This window comes from Hypanus sabinus, chromosome 19 (genome assembly GCF_030144855.1).
Source record: "Hypanus sabinus isolate sHypSab1 chromosome 19, sHypSab1.hap1, whole genome shotgun sequence".
NCBI classification, from domain to species: Eukaryota; Metazoa; Chordata; class Chondrichthyes; order Myliobatiformes; family Dasyatidae; genus Hypanus; species Hypanus sabinus.
Window position 1 is genome coordinate 61,940,646 of NC_082724.1, and position 25,424 is coordinate 61,966,069.

At 40.8% G+C, this 25,424-nt stretch overlaps 2 protein-coding genes across 3 annotated transcripts in view; both read left to right on the plus strand.

The window, feature by feature from the left end:
* The window catches only part of LOC132377975 (testis-expressed protein 264 homolog), a 440,098-nt gene that overhangs the window by 149,356 nt on the left and 265,318 nt on the right, over positions 1–25,424 (plus strand). The window lies entirely within an intron of this gene.
* Positions 168–24,561, plus strand: LOC132377969 (E3 SUMO-protein ligase ZBED1-like). 2 transcript variants are annotated; one of them, XM_059944524.1, is made up of 2 exons: positions 168–705; positions 19,968–24,561. In XM_059944524.1, exon 2 carries the CDS (start codon positions 20,108–20,110, stop codon positions 22,070–22,072), a length of 1,965 nt encoding a protein of 654 aa, XP_059800507.1. In that variant the 5' UTR covers positions 168–705; positions 19,968–20,107; the 3' UTR covers positions 22,073–24,561. The 2 variants fall into 2 exon arrangements, with proteins under 2 accessions (XP_059800507.1, XP_059800508.1); XM_059944525.1 differs by lacking the exon at positions 168–705 and adding an exon at positions 16,365–16,410.

A 25,424-nucleotide genomic window follows, 5' to 3' on the forward strand; every position in this document is an offset into this window, starting at 1 on the left:
TTATTGTAATACCTGCACTGTTTTGTGCACTTTATGCAGCCCTGGGTAGGTCTGTAGTCTAGTGTAGTTCAATGTAGTTTTTGTACTGTGTCATGTAACACCATGGTCCTGAAAGAACGTTGTCTCATTTTTACTGTGTACTGTACCAGCAGTTATAGTCGAAATGATAATAAAAGTGACGACTTCAATTTAGTTTTCGTTGCATTCATTGCAGAAAACCCCGCTTCGCAGAGATATGATGTTGGAAATGGAAGCAACGTTTTCAGTGCTTTGGTGGCTATCTGAGGATATTCAGCCTTGACTTTGGTCCAGAATGCCGGCAGAGATGTTATGTCAAATATACTTCTCAGCCCACCGTCATTTGCAAGCTGGAGTTGACCTTCTTCCCGCGCTGACACGGATGACGCGTGGGTCATGACCTCGCGTGCGTTCGTCCCAGCAGTGGGCGTGACAGGGAGTGAGGAAGGTGGTGCTGACTCGTATCGTTTCATCGCGGCCCGGTACCGGCCCTCATATGTTAACCCTCTCGTTCCCGGTATCATTCTAGTGAATCTTCTCTGAACCCTCTCTTAGATAAGGAGCCCAAAACAGCACACAGTAAAGTACAGTTCCAACACCATAGACAAGTTTGCTGACGACACTACTGTCACTCCCGGTGGTTGGGGACCACTGGGTTAGCGCGCTCAGACTCCGGTAGTCCGAAAGGTGAGTCTTCAGCAATTGTTTTCAGGCGGGTGTTCAAGTAGGCTCACTGCTCTGGCAGCCGTGGAGTTGCTGAGTGACGCTACCACGTAGTCTAATGTCATCGGCAGTGATTTCTCGCAGTGCGAATCGGACCTCGGTTTGTACAAACCAAGCAATAGTATTTTGTTCCTAAAACTCCGGCAGTTTTCAAAGTTGGCCAACATGTTCAGTAACTCTGGAATCATCGGGGTCACCAATGTAGGTTTTTGCAAATAAAATGGCGTGAGGTGTTTTATGTTTTAGAAAAACCATAACTTATTTATTGTACGCCAAACACTGAATACTAATAGTGAAAGTACTTTACGTAATTACATCATCACGTCAGATTAGCCTCTGACGGTGAACCGCAACTCAATGTCGGTGACTGAATTATTTCTGTTTCCATCAATCACATTACTGTACAGTAGTGCTGTTGGAGTTTTCTGAATTCAATATATAGATATACTTATGAATCTCCACCTAATTAATCCTCATCAAATGCAGTTTAAAACCGAAGTGCTAAAAATGATACTTCTAGTTTGAAGCAAACCAAATCAGTCAAGATATTCAGTACTAATGGCAAGGATTAGTGGCAAAGATAGTAAACTGCTTTTATAATTTTTCAACTAAATGTGCAAATTAATAAATCTTTTGGTATTTGAGCAGGAGAGATTGCAAAATGATATGCCAGTGCTTGCTAACTGGTTGCTAGGGTCTTTCCAGGCAGTCCATAGCAACGGAGTTGCTACCATGGTGACATCATGCTGTAGGCTGGTAGTGTTAAGGCTGCAAATATGTGATGTCTGACACAGCCTCTGTTTCCTTTCAGATTTCTGCAGCCTGGGAGGGAGGTAAGGGGCCTGATCCATACACATGCTCTGACACTGAATTTTTTTTAATGTGTGCACATTAGCATTTATATTTGCTGTAGTATTACAAGCAATTGAGGTTTGCATTGTAATTTAAAGGTATGTTTATGAACTGGTGACATGGACTGTGCATGAAGGAAAGGGTACTGTCACAAATTGTGCAGTGACATCATATCGTATTTTTGTAGCTTCTGCACTCTAGAATTGAGTGAGTGTGCAATCGGACTGATTGCAGACTGTTCTCTCCACAGACTTTTTTGTGCAGCTCCTTCAGCACAGGCTGCTCTTGTTTGAGGTTGAAATGATTTGTCAAATAAATGGTTAATAATCGGTATACTTTTAACTTTATTTTACCTAGCAATAAAATTGATGATAAATAGAAGACACTCTGCATCCTTCTTTGCAGTCTGAGGCCTACTCAGGAAGGCTTCTTCGAGAGAACTAATAATGTAAAAACATTTGAAATCTTTTCTACAGATGATCTAGCCTGTATTTAATTGACAATCTGATTAACATGAAGAAAAGAAAATTAAGATACAAGAAGGATGTGGAAGCTTTAGACAGGGCGTAGAGAAGATTTGCCAGGATGCTGCCTGGATTAGACTGCATTTCTCATGAGGATAGATTGAGCAAGTTAGGGCTATTATTTTTTGGAGCTAAGAGTAAAAACCAAGAGAATTATTTGGCATTTCTGCCCTGAGAACTATGAGGCGACATAAGTTTATTATGATAAAGGCCTGGATAGAGTGGACTTGGAGAGGATGTTTTCTATAGTGGGGGAGTCTAAGACCAGAGGACATAGCCAGAGAGTACAATTACATCCCTTTAGGACAGAGATGAGCAGGAATTTCTTTAGCCAGAGAGTGGTGAGTCTGTGGAAATCTTTGCCACACATGGCTGTTGGATAGGTTTAAAGTGGAGATTGATAGGTTCTTGATTTGAAAGGGCATCAAAGTTTGTGGGCTGAATGGCCTGAAAATGACCTAATAAGAATGGTAGGAGAGGGGTGGAGGCCCTGCACAGTAAGGAGATAGGAAGGGAGCCGAAGAGCAGGACCTCCAAGGTGGTAATCTCCAGATTATTCCCGGTGCAATGACCTAGGGAAGGTCAGAAGATAGCGCAGATGAATGAGTGGCTGAGGAGATGGTGCAGGGGGCAGGGTTTCTAGTTCTTGAATCATTGGAACCTTTTCTGGGGAAGGCATGATCTGTACAAGTGGGACAGGTTGCACCTGAACCAGAGGGGAACCAATATCTTGGGGGGTGGGTGCTGAATCTATTGGGGAGGGTTTAAACTAGATTTGTAGGGTGGGTAGGAACCAAAGTGAAGAGGCAGAGGATGGGGTGGTTGGCGTGCAAGTAGAGACAGTTTGTATAGAATTTGTGAGGAAGGATCTGCAGATGATACAGCAAAGATGCACTTAGCCAGATGGTTTGAGATGTGTCTATTTTAATGCAAGGAGTATCATAAACAAGGTGGATCTTTGTAATCAAAATTATCCACCTTAGCCTCGTGGACTTACTGTATCAGTTTTCATGCCTGATACAGAGAATTACAAAATTCCACATCTTAGTAGCGTACCGGAGGAGTTGGTATTGGGACCGCTTCTTTTAATTTTACACATCAGTGATTTGGATGACTGCTTTGTGTCTAAGTTTGAGGACAATACAAAGATAGGTGGACGGGCACACACGGAATGCTGAAGGAGCTCAGCAGGCCAGGCAACATCTATGGAAAAGAGCACAGTCAATGTTTCGGGCAGAGACCAGTCCTGCTGAAGGGCCTCGGCCCGAAATGTCGACTGTACTGTTTTCCATAAATGTTGCCTGCCCTGCTGAGTTTCTCTAGCATTTTGTGTATATTACTTGGATTTCCACCATCTGCAGATTTTCTGTTGTTCGTATGTGGCGGGACAAGTAGTGCTGAGGAAGCAGGGAGTCTGCAGAAGGACTTACACAGATTAGGAAAATGGGTAAAGAAGAGGCAGATGGAATACAGTGTAGGGGGGTATATAGTCATGCCTGTTGACAGCAGAAATAATGGCGCAGACTATTTTGCAAATGGAGCAAATTCAGAAATCAGAGGTGCAAAAAGTCTTGGACGTACATGTGCAGGATTCCTTTAAGGTTAACTTGCAGGTTGAGTCAGTGGTAAGGAAGGCAAATGCAATGTTAGAATTAATTTCAAGAGGACTAGAATATAAAAGCAAGGGTGTAATGTTCTACAAGGCATTGGTAGGACATAGGTATTTGAGTATTGTGAGCAGTTTTAGGTGCATTAGCCGTGGAAGAATGTGCTGACATTGAAGTGGGTCCAGAGGAGGTTCACAAGAATGATTCCAAATATGAAAGGGTTAAGATATGAGGAGCTTTTGATGGTTCCAGTTCTAAAAGAATGGAGTGGGGATCTCATTGAAACTTATCAAACATAGAATGGTCTAGATAGAATGAACATAGAGAGGATGTTTCCTATATTGGGGGACTTTGTCCCTTTAGAACAGTAATGAGGAGGAATTTCTTCAGCTAGAGGGCGGTGACTCTATGCATTTCATTGCCACAGGTGGCTGTGGAGGCCAAGTCATTGTGTATATTTAAAGTAGAGGTTGATAAGTTCTTTGTTAGTCAGGGCATCAAAGCTTACAGGGAGTAGCGTGAAAATGGTGTTGAGTGGGATAATAAATCAACCATGATGGAATGGCAGAGCAGATTCGATGGGTCTTATGTCTTATGGTCTTCGTATAATTTTATATGAGTCATATCCATTGGTTCTAGAGCCTACCTACTTTTCTCATGCTCAGTGAGGTTTCTGGCTATAAGTTCTGGGTTTGTGTAGGTTGTCACAGCTCCTCTTCTAGTTTTTAAAGTCAAAAAAACCCAAGTTGCTCTGAAGGTACCAAGAGGACAGAAGCTGACTAATGGGGAGTTGTTGTAAGATTAAATGTCTGAACCTAGTGTCATATACATAGTCATAGAGCACAGAAACTGGCCCTTAGGCCCATCTAGTTGATGTCGAACTATTAATACGCCTTGACTCATCAATCTGCACCTGGACCACAGTCCTCCATACTCTTCCCACCCATGTACCTATCCAAGTTTCTCTTAAATGTCAAAATAGGACCTGCATCCACCACTTCTTTTTGGTAGCTCATTCTACACTCTCGCCACCCTCTGAGTGAGGAAGTTCCCCCTCAGTTTCCTCTCAAACATTTCACCATTCACCCTTAATTCATGAACTCTAATTCTAGTCTCACCAAACCTCAGTGGAAAAAGCTTATCTTTACCCCTCATAGCTTTATATACCTCTATCAAATCTCCCCTTGTTCTCCTGTGCTGTAGGGAATAGAGTCCTAGTATTCAACTCTTCTGTATAACCCAATCCCTGCTGCATACCACTGATCACAGGACTGCAGTGAGAGACGCAATCATTTACTACAAATCTTTGCCTTCTCCTGTGAAGTCAGTGTCTAATGCAATTTATTACCTCATCATGAATGCCAAGCGACTGAAAGTTCTTGCCCAACCTTCTATGTGGGACCTTGTCAACAGCCTTGCTAAAATCAATGTCAACAACATCCACTGTGTTGCCTTCACCAACTGTCCTGATAACTTCCTTGAAAAACTCTTAAGATTGGTTAGACATGACCTACCATGCACATAACCATGTTGACCATCCCCAGTCAGTCCCTGTCTATCCAAATACTTAAATATCCAGTGCCTTAGAATGCCTCCCATTTACTTATCTGCTACTGATGTCAGGCTCACTGGCCTATAATTTAAACAACAGAATGACATTAGCTATCCTCCAATCCACTGGCACCTCACTCGTGGCTAAGGATGTTTTAAATATTTCTGCTAGGGCACCTGCAATTTCTGCACTAGCCTCCCACAAGGTCCGAGAGAAGACCTTGTCAGGCTCTGGGGATTTATCCACCCTAATTTTCCTCAAGACAGCAAACACCTTCTTGATGTAATCTGCATATGGTCTATGACCTCACTATTGCTTTGCCTCACTTCTATAGAAAGTGTCCATCTCCCAAGTAACCACAGATGCAACATCTTCCCCCATCCTTCTTTTTCTTAAACAGGGTCTCAATATCTCTTGAAAACCGAGGTTCCCTAAACCTATTATTTTTGACTTTTATTCTGACAGGAATATACAAACTCTGTACTCACAAATTTTCACATTGAAAAGCTTCCCACTCTGTCTCAATTCACAGTTGCCTTCAAAATTGACCTTTCTTGAATTTAGAATCTCAACCTAAGGACCAGACCTATCTGCATAATTATCTTGAAACTCATGGCATCATGATCACCAGATGAAAAGTGTTCCCCTACACAATCTTCTTTCACCTGTCCTGTCTCATTCCCTAATAGGAGGTCTAGTCTCTCACTTTCTAGTTGGGACTGTCTAGTCTGTGTACTGATTAAGAAAACTTTCTTGAACACATTTGACGAACTGTATCCCATACATCCTTTTTAGAGTGTTAGAGTCCCAGTCAATTTGTGGAAAGTTAAAATCAGCTACTATCACAAGCTTATGTTGCTTGATCTCTCTATGCGCTTCTAAATCCTGCTGACTATTAGTGGCCTGTAATATGATTCCATTAACATAGCCATATTATTTTCTTATTCCTCAGTTCTATCCACATAGCCTCAGGTGATGAGCTCTCAAGCCTGTCCATTCTGAGTACAGCAGTGACATTTTCCCTAACTAGTAATGCCACCCTTTATCCCTCATTTTCTATCATATTAAAACAATGGAACCCTAGAACATTGAGCTGACAGTCCTGCAACCAAGTCTCACTAACGGCTACAATGTTATAATTCCACATGCTGATCTATAAAGTTCATCTGTCTTTCCTACTATAATCTTTGCAGTGAAATATGCACAACTCAGAACATTAGCCCCATCGTATTCAACTTTTTGATTCCTGCTGTGTATGTAGGTTTAACAACATCTTTCCCCATAACCACCTACTCTCTGCTCTAATGTTCTGCTCCCCATCCCCCTACAAATCTCGTTTAGCCCCCTTCCCATCCCACCCCATGAAGCACAATCAAACCTTCCTGAATGGATGTTAGCCCCCTCTACTCTAAGTGTAAACCATCTGTACAGGTCCCACCTTCCTTGGAACAGAACCCAATGATCGAAAAATCTGATACCTTCCCTCCTGCTCCATCTCTTCAACCATGTGTTAAATTGTATGATCTTCCTGTTTTTGGTCTCAGTTTCACATGGCTGTGATACCAATCTTGAATCAGAGCCTTGGAGTTCCTGTCCTTTAACTGTTTAAAAACTTCTTTCGATCTACCCGATGCAAAGACACCACGTACTATGGTGAAAGTAACTTTAACTCTTTATTAGCAAGTTACTCGAGAGAACCCTCCTTAAGCACATTCTCTTGGAGGCTACTTCAAGGGTCTCTCCCTCCTGAAGCAAATTCAATTCTTTTTATATCATGCAGTCACATACACAGATACGTGTGTGTCACCCCCCCTTAGTTTCTCTACAGATGAGTTTGTTAACTTTATCAGTCATAAATTGTTCGTATAACAGTTTTAATTGCTCCTATGTCTGGATGCAGACAGGCACAGGCTTACCATTACAGGCTGCCCTTGGAACTAGTCACTCCTTCTTTATGCTTATCTTGCAGGTGCCATAAGGAATACAAGGCACAATATGTTTCTCACACCAAGGATGCTGTCACCCGCTCAGTTTATCTTATGGGAAAGCATTTGTGCATTTATACTTTTTTTCTCAAGCTCATAGCTGCTATAACCTTTAAAAAAATATCCAGGGTCACAAGCGGCCTACCAGATGCTAACTTCTTAATATTACATTACTTAAGACCTAGCTCCCTTAACTCACTTTGCAGAACCTTGTCATCCTTCCTAGCCATGTCATTGGTACCGACATGGATCACAATCTGTGGCTGCTCACCCTCCTACATAAGAGTGTTGTGAATTTGGTCCATTTCCCTGACCCAGGCACCTGGGAGGCAGCTTATCATCAGGGAATCAAATTCTCGTCTAGAGAATATCCTGTCTGTTCCCTGAACTATTGAATTCCCAGTCTTAGCAACACACACAAAATGCTGGAGGAACTCAGCAGGCCAGGCAGCATCTATGGAAAAGAGTACAGTCAATGTTTTGGACTGAAGCCCTTCGGCAGGACTAGAGAAAAAAAAGCTGAGGAGTAGATTTAAGAAGTGGGGGAGGAGAAAGAGAAACACAAGGTGATAGGTGAAACCTGAAGGGGTAGGATGCAGTAAAGGGCTGGGAAACTGATTGTTGAAGGCCATGGAAGAAAGAAAAGGGTGGAGGAGCACCAGAAGGAGGTGATGGGTAGGCAAGAAGATAGGCGAGAGAGGGAAAAGGGGATAGGAAGTGGTGAAGGAGGGAGAGGGGGACATTATCAGAAATTTGAAAAATCGATGTTTATGGCATCAGGTTGGGGGCTACCCAAATGGAATATAAGGTGTTGTTTCTTTAAGTGTGGTCTCATCATCCTCACCATGGATGGACCTGTCGGAATAGGAATGGGAAGTGGAATTAAAATGGATGGCTGCTGGGAGATCCTGCTTTTTTGGGTGAGTGGAGCATAGGTGCTCAGCGAAGCAATCTCCAATCTACGTCGGGTTTCACCGATATACAAGAGGCCACCCTGGGAGCACTGGAAACACCATATGACCTCAACAGACTCACAGGTAAAGTGTCACCTCACCTGGAAGGACGTTTAGGGACCTGACTGGAAGTGAGGGAAGAGATGTAGCACAGGTTTCACTTGCAAGGATAAGTATCAAGAGGAAGATCAGAGGGGAGGGACAAATGGAAAAGGGAGTCACGTAGGGATTGAATCCTGTGGAAAGCAGAAAGTGGTGGGGAGAGAAAGATGTGCTTGGTGGTGGGATCCCGTTGGAAATGGCGGAGGTTTCAGAGAATTATGTGCTGAACACAGAGGCGGTGGGGTGGTAGGTGAGGATAAGAGGAACCCTATCCCAGGTAGGGTGGCAGGAGGATGGGGTAAGAGCAGACATGCGTGAAATGGATGTGGTTGAGGGCCATGTTGATGGTGGACAAAGGGAAGCCCCTTTCTTTGAAAAAGGAGGATATCTCCTTCATTCTAGAATGAAAAGCCTCATCCTGAGAGCAGATGTGGCAGAGATGGAGGAATTGAGAGAAGGGGGATGGCATTTTTACAAGTTACAGGGTGGGAAGAGGTATAATCCAGGTAGCTGTGAGAATCAATAGACATCAGTGGATAAGCTGACTTCATAGCTAGAGACAGTGACATTGAGAAAGAGGAGGGAGGTGTTGGAAATGGATCAGGTAAATCTGAGGGAAGTTGGAGGCAAAGTGGATGAAATTGACGAGTTCAGCATGGGTACAGGGAGCATCACCAATGCAGTCATTGATGTAGCGTAGGAAGAGTGTGGGATGGTCACTAGTGTAGGCTTGGAACATACACTGTTCCTTGTAGCCAACAAATGGGCAGGCGTAGCTGGGACCCATGCGACTACCCATGGCTACACTTTTTGTTTGAAGGAAGTGAGAGGAGCCAAAGGAGAAATTATTTAGAGTGAGGACAAATTCCGCTAGGCGGAGGAGGGTGGTGGTAGTAGTGGAGGGAAGCTGGTTAGGTCTGGTGTCTAGAAACAAATGGAGAGCTTTGAGGCTTTTCCTGGTGCGGAATTTGTACCCCCACCACCTCTTAGACCTACTCCTCAGCTTTTTTTCTCCAGTCCTACTGAAGGGTTTTGAGGCAAAACGTCAACTGTATTCTGAATGCCTGCTGAATTCCTCCAGCATTTTGTGTGTGTTGCTTGGATTTCCAGCATCTGCAGATTTTCTCTTGTTTGTGATTGAATTCCCTGTCTTTATAGCTTGCCTCTTCTCACCCATTCCCTTCTGAGCCACAGAGCCAGACTCAGTGCCAGAGACCTGACTGCTGTGGCTTTCCTCTGTTAGGTCCCTAGTTAACCGGTGTAAATAGTATGGAAACTGCAGGCTGAGAGTGGGATACTAAATTATGAAGTAAAAAATAGACCATACATGGTGCAAACGGGTATAATTGGCTAGTTTTATAAAAGGAATTCAGTGAATTTTCATATCTGGTTCTAAAAGATGAAATATTGCAAATTAATGTGCAGCTTGATGAAATGATTCGGGTAATTTCTTGGAAATTTTGGAATGATGTTTCAGCTCTGTACACCGGCAGAGTGTCAACAATGAACAATGATTGTCAGAGCTAATATATCTGAAAGGAAGTTAACTATTCTACAGGGTTCAGATTTCCAGCATGCATTTCAATTACTGTTCAATGTGTGGTTTGATTTAGAATGGGATGACATGTAAACTGTTAGAGGCTGCCATATTCCATTTCAAAATATGGTCCTGGTGTCGAGTCTGGCAATCCAACTGGAGGAATAGTGGCTAGCTTATACCTAATAAAATGGCCACTGTGTGTATGTTCATGGTCTTCTGCCCATCCAACTCATTGTCCGACATGTTATACATTCAGGGATACTCTTCTGCACTCAACTGTTGCAACGTGGTTATTTGGGTTACTGTTGCCTTCCTTTCAGCTTGAACCAGTCTGACCATTTTCCTCTAACCTCTTTCATTAACAAAGCATTTTTACCCACAGAACTGCCACTCACTGGATTTTTATTTTGCTTTTCGCACCATTCTCTGTAAACTCTAGAGACTATTGTGCATGATAAACTCAAACCATTCTGGCTGGTATGACAATCATTCAACGGTCAAAGTTACTTAGATCACATTTCTTCTGCATTCTGCTTTGGTCTGAACAACAACTGAACTTCTTGACCATGTCTGCATGCTTTTACATATTGATTCTGCTATGTGATTGGCAGATTAGATATCTGTGTTAATGAGCAGATGTACAGGTGTAGCTTAAGTGGCCACTGTGTGTATGTTGACTTGAATCAGTTATCAAAAATCTGGCAGCCTTTGAGCCTGAGTTGGGCCATGGCAGGTTCATGCTTGAATTGACATTTAATCTTACACAAGGCATAAGCAGAAATACCCTCTTAATGTCTATCCTGGAGTGTGGTTTAATATGGTTTAATAAGATCACATCTCAGTCTTTTAAATTCTTAGTGTATTGTCCTAATCTACTCTGATGTTCCGCACAGGAAAAGGTTCTTTTTCCTGATTCATCCAACTGAACCTTCAGAATTTTAAAAGCAAACTATTCTAGATGTTGGAATCAAACCAGAAAATGCTGAAGATACTCAGCAGGAGAAAGAGAGAGGGAGGTAGAAAGATATATGACTTTTATCGGAAATGCCAAAAGAGTTAGAAAACAAATATACTTAAGTTACAAGTAATGAAAACAAATAAAATGACAGAGAACAAAGTTCAGAATTAATGTGCCCAGTGATGACCTTATTATAAGAACTGATTGAAAGGAGATTGATGAGAAATAGACCTGGTCTATTTCCGACACCTCCCTCCCCTATCTAGATCTTTCTGTTTCTATCTCTGGAGACAGCCTATCCACCGACGTCTACTACAAACCTACTAACTCCCACAGCTACCTAGACTATTCCTCCTCCCACCCTGTCTCCTGCAAAAATTTCTCTCAATTCCTCTGCCTCCGCCGCATCTGCTCTCAGGATGAGGCTTTTCATTCCAGGACAAAGGAGATATCTTCCTTTTTTAAAGAAAGGGGCTTCCCTTCGTCCACAATCAACTCTGCCCTCCATCGTGTCTTCCGTATTTCACGCACCTCTGCCCTCACCCCATCCCCCCTCCAGCCCACCAGGGATAGAGTCCCCCTGGTTCTCACCTATCACCCTACCAGCCTACAGATCCAACGCGTAATCCAACGTAACTTCCGCCACCTCCTACGTGATCCCACCACCAACCACATCTTCACCTCCCCCCCACTCTCGGCTTTCCGCAGGGATCGCTCCCCACGCGACTCCCTTGTCCATTCATCTCCCCCATCCCTCCCCACGGACCTCCCTCTAGGCACTTATCCCTGCAAACGGAAGAAGTGCTACACCTGCCCCCACACTTCTTCCCTCACCACCATCCCAGGCCCCAGACAGTCCTTTCAGGTGAGGCACCACTTCACCTGTGAGTCAACTGGGGTGATATACTGTATCCGGTGCTCCCGGTGTGGCCATTTATACATTGGGGAGACCCGCCACAGACTGGGAGACTATTTCGCCGAACACTAGTGCTCGGTCCTCCAGCAGTGGCGGGATCTCCCTGTCCACAGACCACTCCCACTCCGATATGTCTGTCCATGGCCTCCTCTACCGTCAAGATGAGGCCACACGCAGGTCGATGGAGCAATACCTTATCTCCCGCCTAGGTAGCCTCCTTCCTGCTGGCATGAACATCCAACTCACTGACCTCCGTTGATACCCCTGCCCCCCACCCTTACCCCCATCCCTATCTATTATTTTAGTCTGGTTCTCTTTCTCTCTCTTTTTCCCCCCTCACTATAATCTCTCCCCCCAGTCCTACCTTTCTTTCTCTTTTATTTCCCATAATTCTCCACCTTCCCCCTAGCCCATTTCCCTCCAGCCTATCACTTCCCAGCTCTCTACTTTATCCCTCCCCCCACTTCTTATCCCCCCTCGACCATCCCACGTTACTTCACTCCTGATGAAGGGTTTCGGCCCGAAACGTTGTCACTACCTCCTCCCATAGATGCTGTCTGGCCTGCTGAGTTCTGCCAGCATTTTGTGTTTTTATTTATTTCCAGCATCTTCTGAAGTTCCAATGGGAGGAGGTAGTGATTCCTGATGAAGGGTTTCGGCCCGAAACATCGTCATTACCTCCTCCCATGGATGCTGTCTGGCCTGCTGAGTTCTGCCAGCATTTCGTGTTTTGTATTGATGAGAATTATTACTGTTCCTCTCTATACAGATGCTGTCTGCTTTGCTGAGTGTATCCAGACTATTATATTTTATTTCAGATATCCAGCAACTGTGATATTTTGCTTTTCAATACTTCCCATTCTGATTGGTAATTAGAAAACATCTTTCATAGAATTGCTAAATTAAAGCTCAGCCCTCAGTAGGACCTGTTGGATACTGATGCAGAGGTAAATTCTCCACACAAATAACTGCAAGCCTTTAAAAAATAGAATACAGCTAATGTTTTTTTATTAAAAAGCTGTTATTTAAATTATCTCATCCCTGCCTACTCACAAAATTGTACTTCATTGTCTCAGCTTTATATGGGAATTTCTAATTCATGTCAATATGCCTCTGTTCAAAGATTCAAAGTACATGTATTATCAAAGTATGTATGATGTATATACGACCTTGAGATTCATCTTTGCGCAGACAGCCACGAAACAAAGAAAACCATGGAACCTGTTCAAAGAAAAAACATTAAACCCTCCCCTTTATGTGCAAAAAAAAAACAAATGGCGTTACCAGTAAAAAAAGAGTGGAAAACACAGAATATAAAATATCAACCCACAAAGTCATCGAAAGAGTCCAGGTAAATTGGAACTGCCCAGCTTCGCCCAGTCCAGCACCGTACAGCTCACTCTCTGCAGGCTGCACTGATAAAAATTGCATAAAATAGCGACAAAAAAGGGAGAGACCAGACACCAGAAACACATCACAACATGAACCATAGAGTCCAAACCACAAACCGCGTCAATTAAACCTTGCACAAGACCCGGGACTCCAGCACTATCTTCTGGCAGCATTGAGCTAGGTGGTGGGGGGGGGGGGGGGGGGAGAGAGAGACTGAGAGACACCATTCAAATGTAGGACCTTCCTCCAGAGGTAGTGAGCAAGAGGGAGAGAGAGAGAGTGAGACCATCACACACAGAGACTTTTCTCTGGCAGTAGTGAGTAAGAGGCTGGGGAACGGTGCTGAATACCTACTCTCACCTCAATGTTCAATCTTTCTCAACGGTTTATTTGGCAAGATTGGTGAGAAATTGAGTCAATCATGGACTCGACACCATCTCCAAGTCTCTTGGGCTCAAGGCCATAAGCTTTGCTTGAAGCGTCCCCAAACAGCCTTGAAGACACCAAAGTGCCAGATCACGTAATCGTTCCAAAAACACACCACCAAAATGTAGACCGCAGGCTCCAGCAGTAGCAGAACCACACTTGAAAGAGAAAGAAAATGTGAAAGAAATGAAAGGATTAGCTTTATGAACTGTTTGGAGAACGTCACCCTTGGTCACATTGTTCACTGACACTATCTCCTTGTTGAACAAGACTGTATCTGGGAAGGGGACCAGGGCAGGAATAGCAATTCTAGGAATCTTATAATCCACCTTGTTTATACCAACATTTTAAAAGAGCTCTTTGAAAGTATGTTAGAGCCTGCAAGAGACTATGCTCCCATGCTATATGGTGACATACTCTGCAGAGTATACCTATGTCTATGGCTGGATAATGTATCTGGAAAATGCTGGATATACTCAGCAGATCTATATAATATTACCCAGATCTGAACCCATGTTCAGAAAACCTGAGCAGTCTCATAATGGTCCCTGGATCTGTGATCACTGGGTATTCCATCCCTGGGTACATTTGGGTTTTTGTCCCACCTCAGCCAGATTCAGAATCCTGATTCAGCTGAATACCCTGGCCCAAGACTTATCAAAGTACATATATTTAACCATATACAACCTTGAGATCCATGTTCTTGTGGGCATACTCAGTAAATTCATAATAGAGTACAGTAATAACCATAATAGAATCAATGAAAGACTGCACAAACTTGTACATTCAACCCATGAGCAAAAGACAACCAACTACAAATACAAAAAGAAATAATAATAATAATAATAAATAAATAAGCAATAAATATCAAGAGTACAAGAAAGATGTCTCTGAATTGATTTCTTAGTATTCGACTGGGATATGCTGGCTGTTCCCCTATAAACAATGAGGAAGCAGGCCTCCTGGATGCTGTGAAGACCAGCTTATGTCCATTGCACAGGTCACACATAAAACTTTGGAAGCATTGTCTGGATTTGCAAATGTGCTCTTTGATGCCACTGCACTTTCAAGTTTCTGGGGGACTTAACAAACCATATAATGAGTCCTGATTTTCTATCATATATGTTTTTAAGAAAATATGAGTTGTGAGTGGTTTATATGCATTATTATTGAAAGAAGATATTTGATGTCTATGTCATAGTTCTGCTGTCAGATCAGCAGTTTCAGGTCGGGGCAGGAGCATGTTTAATTGCAGAAATCTGGAATGTTTCACCATGCTGTAGATGCTTTGCGAAAGTAAAACCATGTTCTCTGACTCACTATTCAAATATGTGAAATGGTGCAAATTTGCTGAGTTCTAAATTTACATCAGGATTGCATCTTATCCATTGCCATCTGTAGGCTCATTTAACCGTGACGTTCAAGGAATTCACATCCTAAGGAATCAAGCAATGTGATTTTAAGAATATTACATTTTAATCTTTTTTTAATCCTTTTACTTTTATAATCCAATCTTTCATTTGTGTTATTTCTCTTTACGTAAATAATTTCTTCTATTTTACTCAGTTCCTGCATTAATATAACTAACCTTCAGTCTGATTGGTTGAGGAGAGCAGGATTGGTATCCTAGTTCATGCCTGCCAAAATGCATTTTTTTCCTGCATGACCTTATATTTTCAGCCAATGGACACAAACTATATAACACCTAAATGGGCATTGGGAAGTCTAACCAACTGCAGATACCATTAGATTTCCTTCATAGTCTCTTATTTCAAATTACTCTGGGATGCAAAAGCAGGTAAATTTATGATTGATGTCAGGAAATCCTACTTTCAGAGCAGTAATCAAATTTGTGGTCAAGGAATATAAAAATCTTTGAACTGTCAAGTGAATGATTCGATTGCCTGAATCAGTCTTACAATGGACTGAAATATCAAATGTTATGTATTATAGACTTGATAGAGAAATGATATTATAGTTCCAGCCCTAACCAATTTATATTTTCTAGTTAGCAGCAAATGACAGTAGTTACTGCCTACCTTTGAAACCAATTCACAAAAAATGAAACCATGCCCAAGCATGGATTCCAAAATGTAGTATTTGTTCTTACCAAACTTCTGCCAAGAATTGTATCTGTGGAGGGTTTCAAAGCATTATTGTACAAAAGAAAAGCTTCCTGTAGGCATTGTTCCAGGTCCTTCTGATTCCCTGGGCACTCTCTCTCAACCTTACATTGTTGAAGGACTCATTCATTCAGTAACAACACTGATGCAGGAAGGGGTTACATGTCTGGTGGGATAGCTCTTTATTAACCTGATCTCGTATGCAAGCTGGAATGCTGAAAGCTGCTATAACTGACATAGTACAGCATTACACAGTGAAACTTGCCAGTGTTGTTTTCTGAACCTTGTAATTGAAGATTGTGATGACTATGGAACTTTGACAAATTGCGTGGGTTCCCTTCCACATCCCCAAGGTGTGTGAATTGGCGGCTTAATTGGCTATTATAAATGCTTGTAGTCTGTGGGTGAGTAATAGAATCTGTAGGCAGTTGATGTGAATGTGGAGAGAATAAAATAGATCAGTATGGCATTAGTGTAGCTGAATACGCAAACTTGATGGGCAGAAGGGCTTGCTTCTGTGTTGCATGATTGTTTCAGAATAAGAATACTATTTCATGATAGTACTTCATCAATTTTACAAATCAGAAATTCAATTTTTAAGGCTTAATTCTGCTGTATCGAAGATAACCATCACAGGGATGTTGTTACTTCTTTCATTTTTTTAAAAACACTGGGGGCTGCAGAGTCTGCTTTTCAACATACTTAAGAAGGGGGCATGCAGTGAGGATGAATGTATCAGGTAAGTGCTAGCCAAAGAGTGGAAATGGACATATGATGAAATCTTCAGGAATTTATCTAATCAGATTGGCAATGATCTTGGCCATTGAGGGAAAGTGGGTAGTAGAGCATGCAGGGAGAGCTTTGGTTCCTTGAAATAGAAGTTCAGCTCTAAATCAAGCTGAATAATTTCCTTTTTGCTGAATTTGCTTTCCTGCATAAATCTGATCACGTCAATGAGTCAAAAATATATGAATTATAGACGGTGAATGTAAATTAATTTTTTGTTAACTGGCTGATACATCATAGTATACTAAAACTTAGTGTGAATGGCCCCTGGAATAAACCTGTATACAATGGATGAGGGAAGCCCATTAAAACAGTATTTCAAAGTTATTCTAATTTTGGTTGATTTTCTCTTTTAAAATTACTTTATTTCACAGTGCCATTCTTTCTATACATTTTTTTTAACTGATATAGTTGGAACTGAAACTCTTTTCACAGTAAATACAGTTGAATGCTTTCACATTATTAAGTTACAGGTTGCTGGTGTACAGACAGAAATACTTCATTTTTATTTTGATAGCTTCCATATTGGCCCATGTTTTAATTTAAATAAAATACAGTCCATAAAACCTACTAAGCAGCATGCAGCTGTATTGTTTCAATATTTTTGATTCAAGGTGATTTTGTCATGATTGGGAGATGTGGGGAGCTCAGCACCTCACTACAATTGCATGAATAGTACATAGTTTATACCAGGGTACTGGACCATCAGCAGAAGTATATGAATGAATATTTTTGGTTCATGATACAAACTGTCCAATGTGCTGGAGAGAAGGTTCAGACATCAGAGGTGCAAAGTCCTTGTGCAAGACTCACAGAAGGTTAATTTACAGGTTGAGTCTGTGGTAAAGAAGGCAAATGCAATGTTGGCATTTATTTTAAGGGGAATAAAATATAAAAGCAAGGAGATAATTCTGAGCCTTTATAAGACACTAGTCAGGCTGCACTTGGAATATTGTCAACAGTTTTGGGCCCCATATCTCAGAAAGGATATGTTGTCGTTGGAGATTATTCCAGGAATGAAGGGGTTAACATATGAGGAGCATTTAGCAGTTTTGGGCCTGTACTCACTGGAATTTAGAAGAATGTGTGGGGATCTCATTGAAACTTACTGAATGCTGAAAGGACAAGATAGGATGGGTGTGGAGAGGATGTTTCCTCTGGTGGGGGTGGCCAGCCTCAAAATTGAAGGGTGACCTTTTAGAACAGAGGTAAGGAGGAATTTTTTTATCCAGAGAGTAGTGAATCTGTGGATTGCTCTGCCACAGACTGTAGTGGAGGCCAAGTCTGTGGGTATATTTACGGCGGAAGTTGATAGTTTCCAGATAAATCAGGGCATCAAAGGATATGGTGAGAAGACAGGTGTATGGGCTTGAGTAGGATCCAGGATCAGCCATGAATGAATAGCACAGCAGACTTGATGAGCTGAATGGCCTAATTCTGCTCCTATGTTTTATGGTCTTATGAAAAGAATGGCTCCATGCTGCCTACAATTGATTACAGGTGGAAAGAACCAAATCATATAGAGAAATACTAAGGCAGATATACTAAGAATATCATGGCAGTATTTGCCTAGATATCTTATTTTAAAGAATTTGACATTTATGTATATGTAAAATATGAAGGCTCAATTTGAATTTTGAAGACCTGGCTTTTTTTAAAATTCTGTTTAATTTGAATATGAAAAGGTTTAGTCTAAAAATATTTTGAAGTACAGACATTTTGAAATATTGCAAATTGGCTTTATTTTCATTGCAGTGTTTGGTTTTGAATTTAGTCATTGCTTCGATTTTCTTAAGACCATAAGATATAGGAGCAGATTTAGGCTATTTGGCCCAATGAGTCTTCAACACCATTTCAACATGGCTGATCCTTTTAACTCTCAGCCTTAATCTTCTGCCATCCCAACCCCCATCTCCCTTCATGCCTGACCAATCAAGAATCTTTCACCCTCTGCCTTAAGTATACATAAAGATGGCCTCTACAGTTGCCTGGCTAAAGTAATTCCTCACCATCTCCATTATAAAAGGACACCCTTCTATTCTGAGGTGGTGTCCTCTGGTCTTGGACTCTCCTAGATAGCTTTCAATGGGGTTAACCCTCATTCTTCTGATTTCCAGTGAATATAGGCCCTGAGCCATCAAATGCTTTTCATATGACAAGCTGTTCAATCCTGGAATCATTTTCATGAACCTCATTTGAGCCCTCACTAGTTTCAGCACATTCTTTCTAAGATAAGGGGCCCAAAGCTACTCACAATTGAGGCCTCACTAGTGCTTTATAAAGTCTCAATATTACATCTTTGTTTTTATATTCTGGTAGGTAATTTTCTTTTTTTTCAATCTTTTTATTAATATTAATATCAACATAATAAGATTAATACATAGATAGTGGGATTACAAATTTAAACTGAACATGAAAGGATACATAAGCAATAGTTACAATATAATTGTCTTCCCAAATCATGAATGATACAAATGACATATAAACAGGTAATTTTAAAATAAATAAATTTATCAGATTGCTAATGAAGAAAAAAGCTGGATTCTTGCAAAATGCTGGATTTCCTATTTTAATCTGGCTGTTCAAATATTTGTCAAAGCCAGAAAGTCACATAAAGTTTATGTTAACTTAAATGAAATACTATGCTACTAGGCAGATAAATAGAAATATAATTTTTATTTATAGAACTAGCCAGACAGAATTGGCTATCTCTCCCTACAATCTTAAGTCCTGATGCAGGAAATGTTGAGTTCTTCTACCTCCACAGATATTCTTCACCAATGAGTTCTAGTAGTTTCTCTTTTTTTGCCAGATAAGTATAAATATAATTTAAAATGGATGGCCGGTCATAAGATCTCCTTAATTTAGAACTTGATTTTTAATGTATGTAATTTTGATTAGAACGAACTTTAACCCTGGTTCCAAAAAATTTACGATAGCCATAAGGGGATTTCAGTACCTTTATGGCAGATGCAGATTTTTTAAAAACTTGGTTTTGTTGGCCTGTTCTGTTATTATCCCTAGGGTGTCTAATGTAAATGGGTATTTTTGTTAATAGCTTTTCTAATCTGATGATGTTGTTTATGTTCCTTGCTTGCACTTGTCGATCCATGATCTGCCCCTCTATATCTTTCTGCATTCCTTACTTGTTTCCATTTGCCTCTTTGTGTGGACCCCTTTGGTTGTCCTCTTGAAAAGTAGAAACACTTCTTACTTATATTTATCTTCTACCTTCTCTACTCAATGGAAACAAATGAAAGTTATCTTTGTGGGTAAAAATAGAAGGTGTTCTTTGTATTTTACATTTCAGAGAGATACTAGAAAACATTTGCCAAGTTTATCTTATTTACCCTTACATTTATGTAAATTCTAGTTAAAATGTGGCATCATTTTGAGAAAGGGTTCTCTTGTAGAACTATTGTTATTCAGATATAGTGTTAGTCAGAGAATCACTCGAATATGCATCAATCTTTTTAATTGATAATCTGTCAATTTAAATTTCCTTTCTAGGCTTTGCCTTTTTGCGTGTGTAGCAGGAATCCCTGTCTGTGATGGCGTCCTTCTGATCTGTCTTCTTTCTACAAGACACAGCCTAGAAAGAAGATTATTTTGCCACTTTAGTTGTCCTGTTTATCAGCACACTGAGAGCAATGGAAGGTGATGGGGACTTTGTACACTGTGGATCCGCGCTTGTGAAAACTGAAAGACCTCAACTTGTGGAAAAGAGCAATACCACATCAGAAGTGTGGAGATACTTTGGTTTCCAACCTGGTAGTGATGGGAGGCCAGAAAATATTGAAACCCCAGTCTGCAAAATCTGTTTCCGAGTCATTCCAGCTAAGGCCTCAAACACAAGCAATCTTTATGCACATCTGAAATCCCAGCACCCTCACATTTACATTGAGGTCAAAAGCAAACCCAACCAGGCTCCAACTACTCCAGCTTCATCTGGGGAACCAAACAAAGATCAGACAACTACGATGCGGGAAATCTTTCAGCGGAAAGATAAATTTGATCCGAAACCCCGAGAGCACAAGGAGCTGACTAAAGCTGTGACATATTTTGTCACAAAGGATAGGATGCCTCTGAGTACTCTTTCCAAGCCTGGCTTTCAACACCTCTTGAATAAGTTTAACCCCAAGTATGAGCTGCCGAGCAAGAACTACTTCTCTAGAGTAGCTATTCCATCACTCTATGCAGATGTTCGCAAAGTTGTGGAGAGAGAATTAAAGAATGGGGATTGTTTTGCTGCAACTGTTGAAACGTGGACATGCAGAAGCAATGAAATGTACCTAACATGTGGGGTTCAGTATGTGGATAGTGATTGGATCCTCAAAACACACTGTTTGCAGACCCAGTACTTACCAGATGAACACACTGGTCAGAGTTTAAAATGTGCTCTTGAAGATGTGTTGGAGGAATGGGGGTTAGATCCTACTAGCCTTGTTGCTGTCACTACAGATAATGGATCCACTGTTAAACATGCCTGTGAGTTGTTAGGCTGGAAAAGAATTAGCTGCTTTAGCCAGAACCTGCAAAGTTCAATCCAAGAGGGTCTTGAAGATTCACGCATTGAACGAATTATCCAGCTATCTCGTCAAATATTCTCTCAAATTTCACGCAGTTGCAAAAGGAAGAGGGAATTTTCTATAGCTCAGGGTCAGAAGGGACTTCCAAGAAATTCACTAAAAACAGATGTTAACAACCAGTGGGGAACAACTTTAGACATGCTTGAAAGGTTTCTTGAGCAACAGGATGCTATCAGAGCTGTATTAGCCCATGACCGTAAGATATGTCGTCTTGTTCCAACATGGCAAGACATTGATGTTCTTGAGTCCATTGTAAGTGTTTTACGCCCATTCCGTGAAATGACAGAAGCTCTGTCTTCTGAGAAATTCATTGCCATTTCAGCAATAAATCCTCTTATAAAACATATATGTAATGATCTTGTCAGAGACGAACAAGAGGAGCTAACTCTTGGGTTTCTAACGAGAATGAGAATAAAGCGAGACCTTGAAATACGATATGGAGACCCAGAATTGGTTCATTTTCTGGATAAAGTTACATTCATTGACCCCCGATTCGGTCCCACATGTGTAGACAATCTTGAAAATGTTCTGCAGCAGATTAAAGGAGAAGTACTTGCTGGTAAAGTGGCTGAAGAACCCTCAATATTTCAAATAGGCTATGATGGCTCAACACTTTCTCCATCAAGTTGGTATGATCGAGATAGCCCAGGGCCAAGTCATCCAAAGAAAGCTAAATATGGAGGAGGTCTTGCAAAGGTATTTGGAAAGCAGAGTGGAGATGGAGACACAGACAGAACAGTGACTGCTTCAGTTTCTCTGCAGGAGCAGCTTGATCGAGAGCTGGACTTTTATTTCAAGGAACCAAAACTCTCTCTGGAAAACTGTCCTCTTCAGTGGTGGAAAGCCACTCAGAATTGTCTGCCCTTGTTAGCAAAACTAGCCAAAAAGTATCTCTGCATCTCTGCAACGAATGTGATATCAGAAAAAGCGTTCAATAGAAGTACTTCTGCATTTGCCGAGTATCGAAGCAGTGTGAAGCCGAAACATATGGACCAGCTGGTGTTCTTAGCTGAAAACCTCCCATGAGCTTGAGGACTTTGAGAATAACTGTTTCTGTTACTGTGAATAGTTAAGTGAGTAGAAGATGAACTGATCTCCAAAAGTCTTAAAGTTAAAGATGAAACATTCTTTTCAACATTTTAAGCAAGATTAGTGTTATTATTTTTGTTCTGTACAATGTTAGAGTTTAAAAAAAAGGAAAGGAGCACCATGCAAAAGTTTGGAAAAAAATTGAGCTATCAGATAACTTTTACCAGGTTCTCAGACCTTAATTAGCTTGTTAGGGCTATGGCTTGTTCACAATCATTGTTAAGAAAGGCCAGGTGATGCAAATTTCAAAGCTTTATAAATACCCTGACTCCTCAAACCTTGTCCCAACAATCAGCAGCCATGGGCTCCTCTAAGCAGCTGCCTAGCGCTCTGAAAATTAAAATAAATGATGCCCACAAAGCAGGAAAAGGCTATAAGAAGATTGCAGAGCATTTTCAGGTAGCCATTTCCTCAGTTCATAATGTAATTAAGTAAGGGCAGTTAACAGGAACGGTGGAGATCAAGTTGAGGTCTGGAAGACCAAGAAAACTTTCTGAGAGAGCTGCTCGTAGGATTGCTAGAAAGACAAATCAAAACCCCTGTTTGACTGCAAAAGACCTTCAGGAAGATTTAGCAGACTCTGGAGTGGTGGTGCACTGTTCTACTGTGCAGTGACACCTGCACAAATGTGACCTTCATGGAAGAGTCATCAGGAGAAAACCTTTCCTGTGTCCTCACCACAAAATTCAGCATCAGAAGTTTGCAAAGGAACATCTAAACAAGCCTGATGCATTTTAGAAACAAGTCCTGTGGACTGATGAAGTTAAAATAGAACTTTTTGGCCGCAATGAGCAAAGGTACATTTGGAGAAAAAAGGGTGCAGAATTTCATGAAAAGATCACCTCTCTAACTGTTAAGCATGGGGGTGGATCGATCCTGCTTTGGGCATGTGTTGCAGCCATTGGCACGGGGAACATTTCACTGGTAGAGGGAAGAATGAATTTAATTAAATATCATCAAATTCTGGAAGCAAACATCACACCATCTGTAAAAAGAAAGCTGAAGATGAAAAGCTTCTACAACAGGATAATGATCCTAAACACACCTCAAATCCACAATGGACTACCTCAAGAGGTGCAGGCTGAAGGTTTTGCCATGGCCCTCACTGTCCCCGACCTAAACGTCATCGAAAATCTGTGGATAGACCTCAAAAGAGTAGTGCATGCAAGTTGGCCCAAGAATCTCACAGAACTAGAAGCCATTTGCAAGGAAGAATGGGCAAAAATCCCCCAAACAAGAATTGAAAGACTTAGCTGGCTACAGAAAGCTTTTATAAGCTGTGATACTTGCCAAAGGAGGTGTTACTAAGTACTGACCATGCAGGGTGCCCAAACTTTTGCTTCGGGCCCTTTTCCTATGTTATTTTGAAACTGTAAAAGATGGAAATAAAAAAGTAATCTTGCTTAAAATATTAAAGAAACGTGTTACCTTTAACTTTATGCCTTTTGGAAGTCAGGTCATCTTTTACTCACTTAGCTATTCACAGTAACAGAAATTATGACCAGGGATGCCCAAACTTGCATGCCACTGTATGTTCTCCTTGAGCCAAGTAACTGCTGTGTTTTTGTTGCTTAGCTTACAGATTTTGTTTGTCCCTCTTGGCTGTTTACTCCTCTTTACAATCAGATATGAAGAACTTCCTTCTACTTTATGATTCTTCAAGAATGGTGGTGAGAGGTGGTCACGATGCTCTCTGCTGAGCCCATCATTTATCAGTAGAAAACACCTCTGTGCAAACTCATAACTTGGTGGTTAGGTGTTGCACACTGATTTGTTGGTTCCTTCCAAGCCAAATTATCCATGGTTTTATTCAGTTGACTAATTAATACATAATCTTCTTGGAAGTGATTTAAATAAAAATTGGGCTCTTCTTATTCGGCTTTATGTACCTTTCTGTCAGTAACTTGCATGCTTGCATATCTGAATAATGGTTACATGGAAGTTTCCATGTGTATTTATAGTAACATGCTTCTTTTCTGTCAACTAATTCGAAAATGTACACTGACTGTACAGATGTCACATCAGAAAAGAAAATAAGGTAAACAGGGAGGTAGTTAATGATTCAGCATTCAACTATCCAAGTGGTCAAGTCATCTGAATGTTTTGGAACATCTGTTTAAAACTGTATTCATATGTTGAGAGACTTTCTAAATCTAAATAGAGGAACTCTTGCTGTAGGTGGAGGATAGATACTGAACTATTTAAATTTATGTGACTGCAATATTTAAATGCTGGTTATTTATATATTACTATGTTTTGTGTATACCATTTTAACCACAAATATTATGGCCTATAATGCTTTTTAATGTTAGCATTTAACATTTATAATTGGTTTCTTTCTGTAAAAATATGTAATTAAAAATAATGGAAAAATGTATAAAATGCCAGCATTATGATTTGTTGATAAATCATTTAAATAAAACCAAAAATAACTGCATTTTAATGTTCTTGGAATTTCTTAAATTCATCTGGCTTTCAAATAGTGTTAAATAACATTTTTTTCACTTAACTATTTGAACTGTTTGTATAGTATTTACAAAAAGACAAGTTTAAGACCTAAGCACATGTAAAACCTTAAGTTCGGACAATGATGTTTCACAAAATAGTGAATAATTGTTGAAAAAAACATGTTGAAGTTTGAGCACAGTCAACATGTAAATTTCCAGGATACATTTAATGCTAAGACACCAAAGTAAAATAACATATGCTTCACTCTTGTCTTAGCTCATCATATCAGTTTCTTTGTTCCCACTATATCTCAGTGGGAACTATATCACTATAACACCTACCTCTGTTTCTGGGCAATTAACTTTACAAAGTTGTACATTTTTGGGATATCTGAGGAAACTGGGGCATCCAAAAGAAAACCCACACAACCACAGAGAGGACATACAAACTCCACACATTCAGTACATGAGGTCAGGATTGAACCTTGATCTTTGGAGCTGCTAAGCAGTCGCTCTGTTGGCTGTATCTTTGTGCTGTTCTTTGGAACAACCTGAGGATCCCAGAACTGATGAGTTGTTCTTAATCAGCTTTAGGTGACAGGTTCACATAAAGATGGGACATATCATCAGTTGATCTGTCTTTTGAGGTTCTGAAAGAACAATTTGCAATTATTTGAATTACTCTGTTAGATCTCTTAATTTCAGTTGACTGCTGTGAACATCTTATCCAAAACATCTCTCAGCTCTGCAGTAAATTTCACCCTTAATTATGCACCTATATAAATGGGGCTAGAATGGGACTTGAGCCCAACCCTTAGGTCTTAACAGCTAGAGTAGTAATA

Coding starts and splice junctions, on each gene's coding strand:
- LOC132377969 (XM_059944524.1), top strand. CDS start 20,108: ATGGAAGGTGATGGGGACTTTGTACACTGTGGATCCGCGCTTGTGAAA.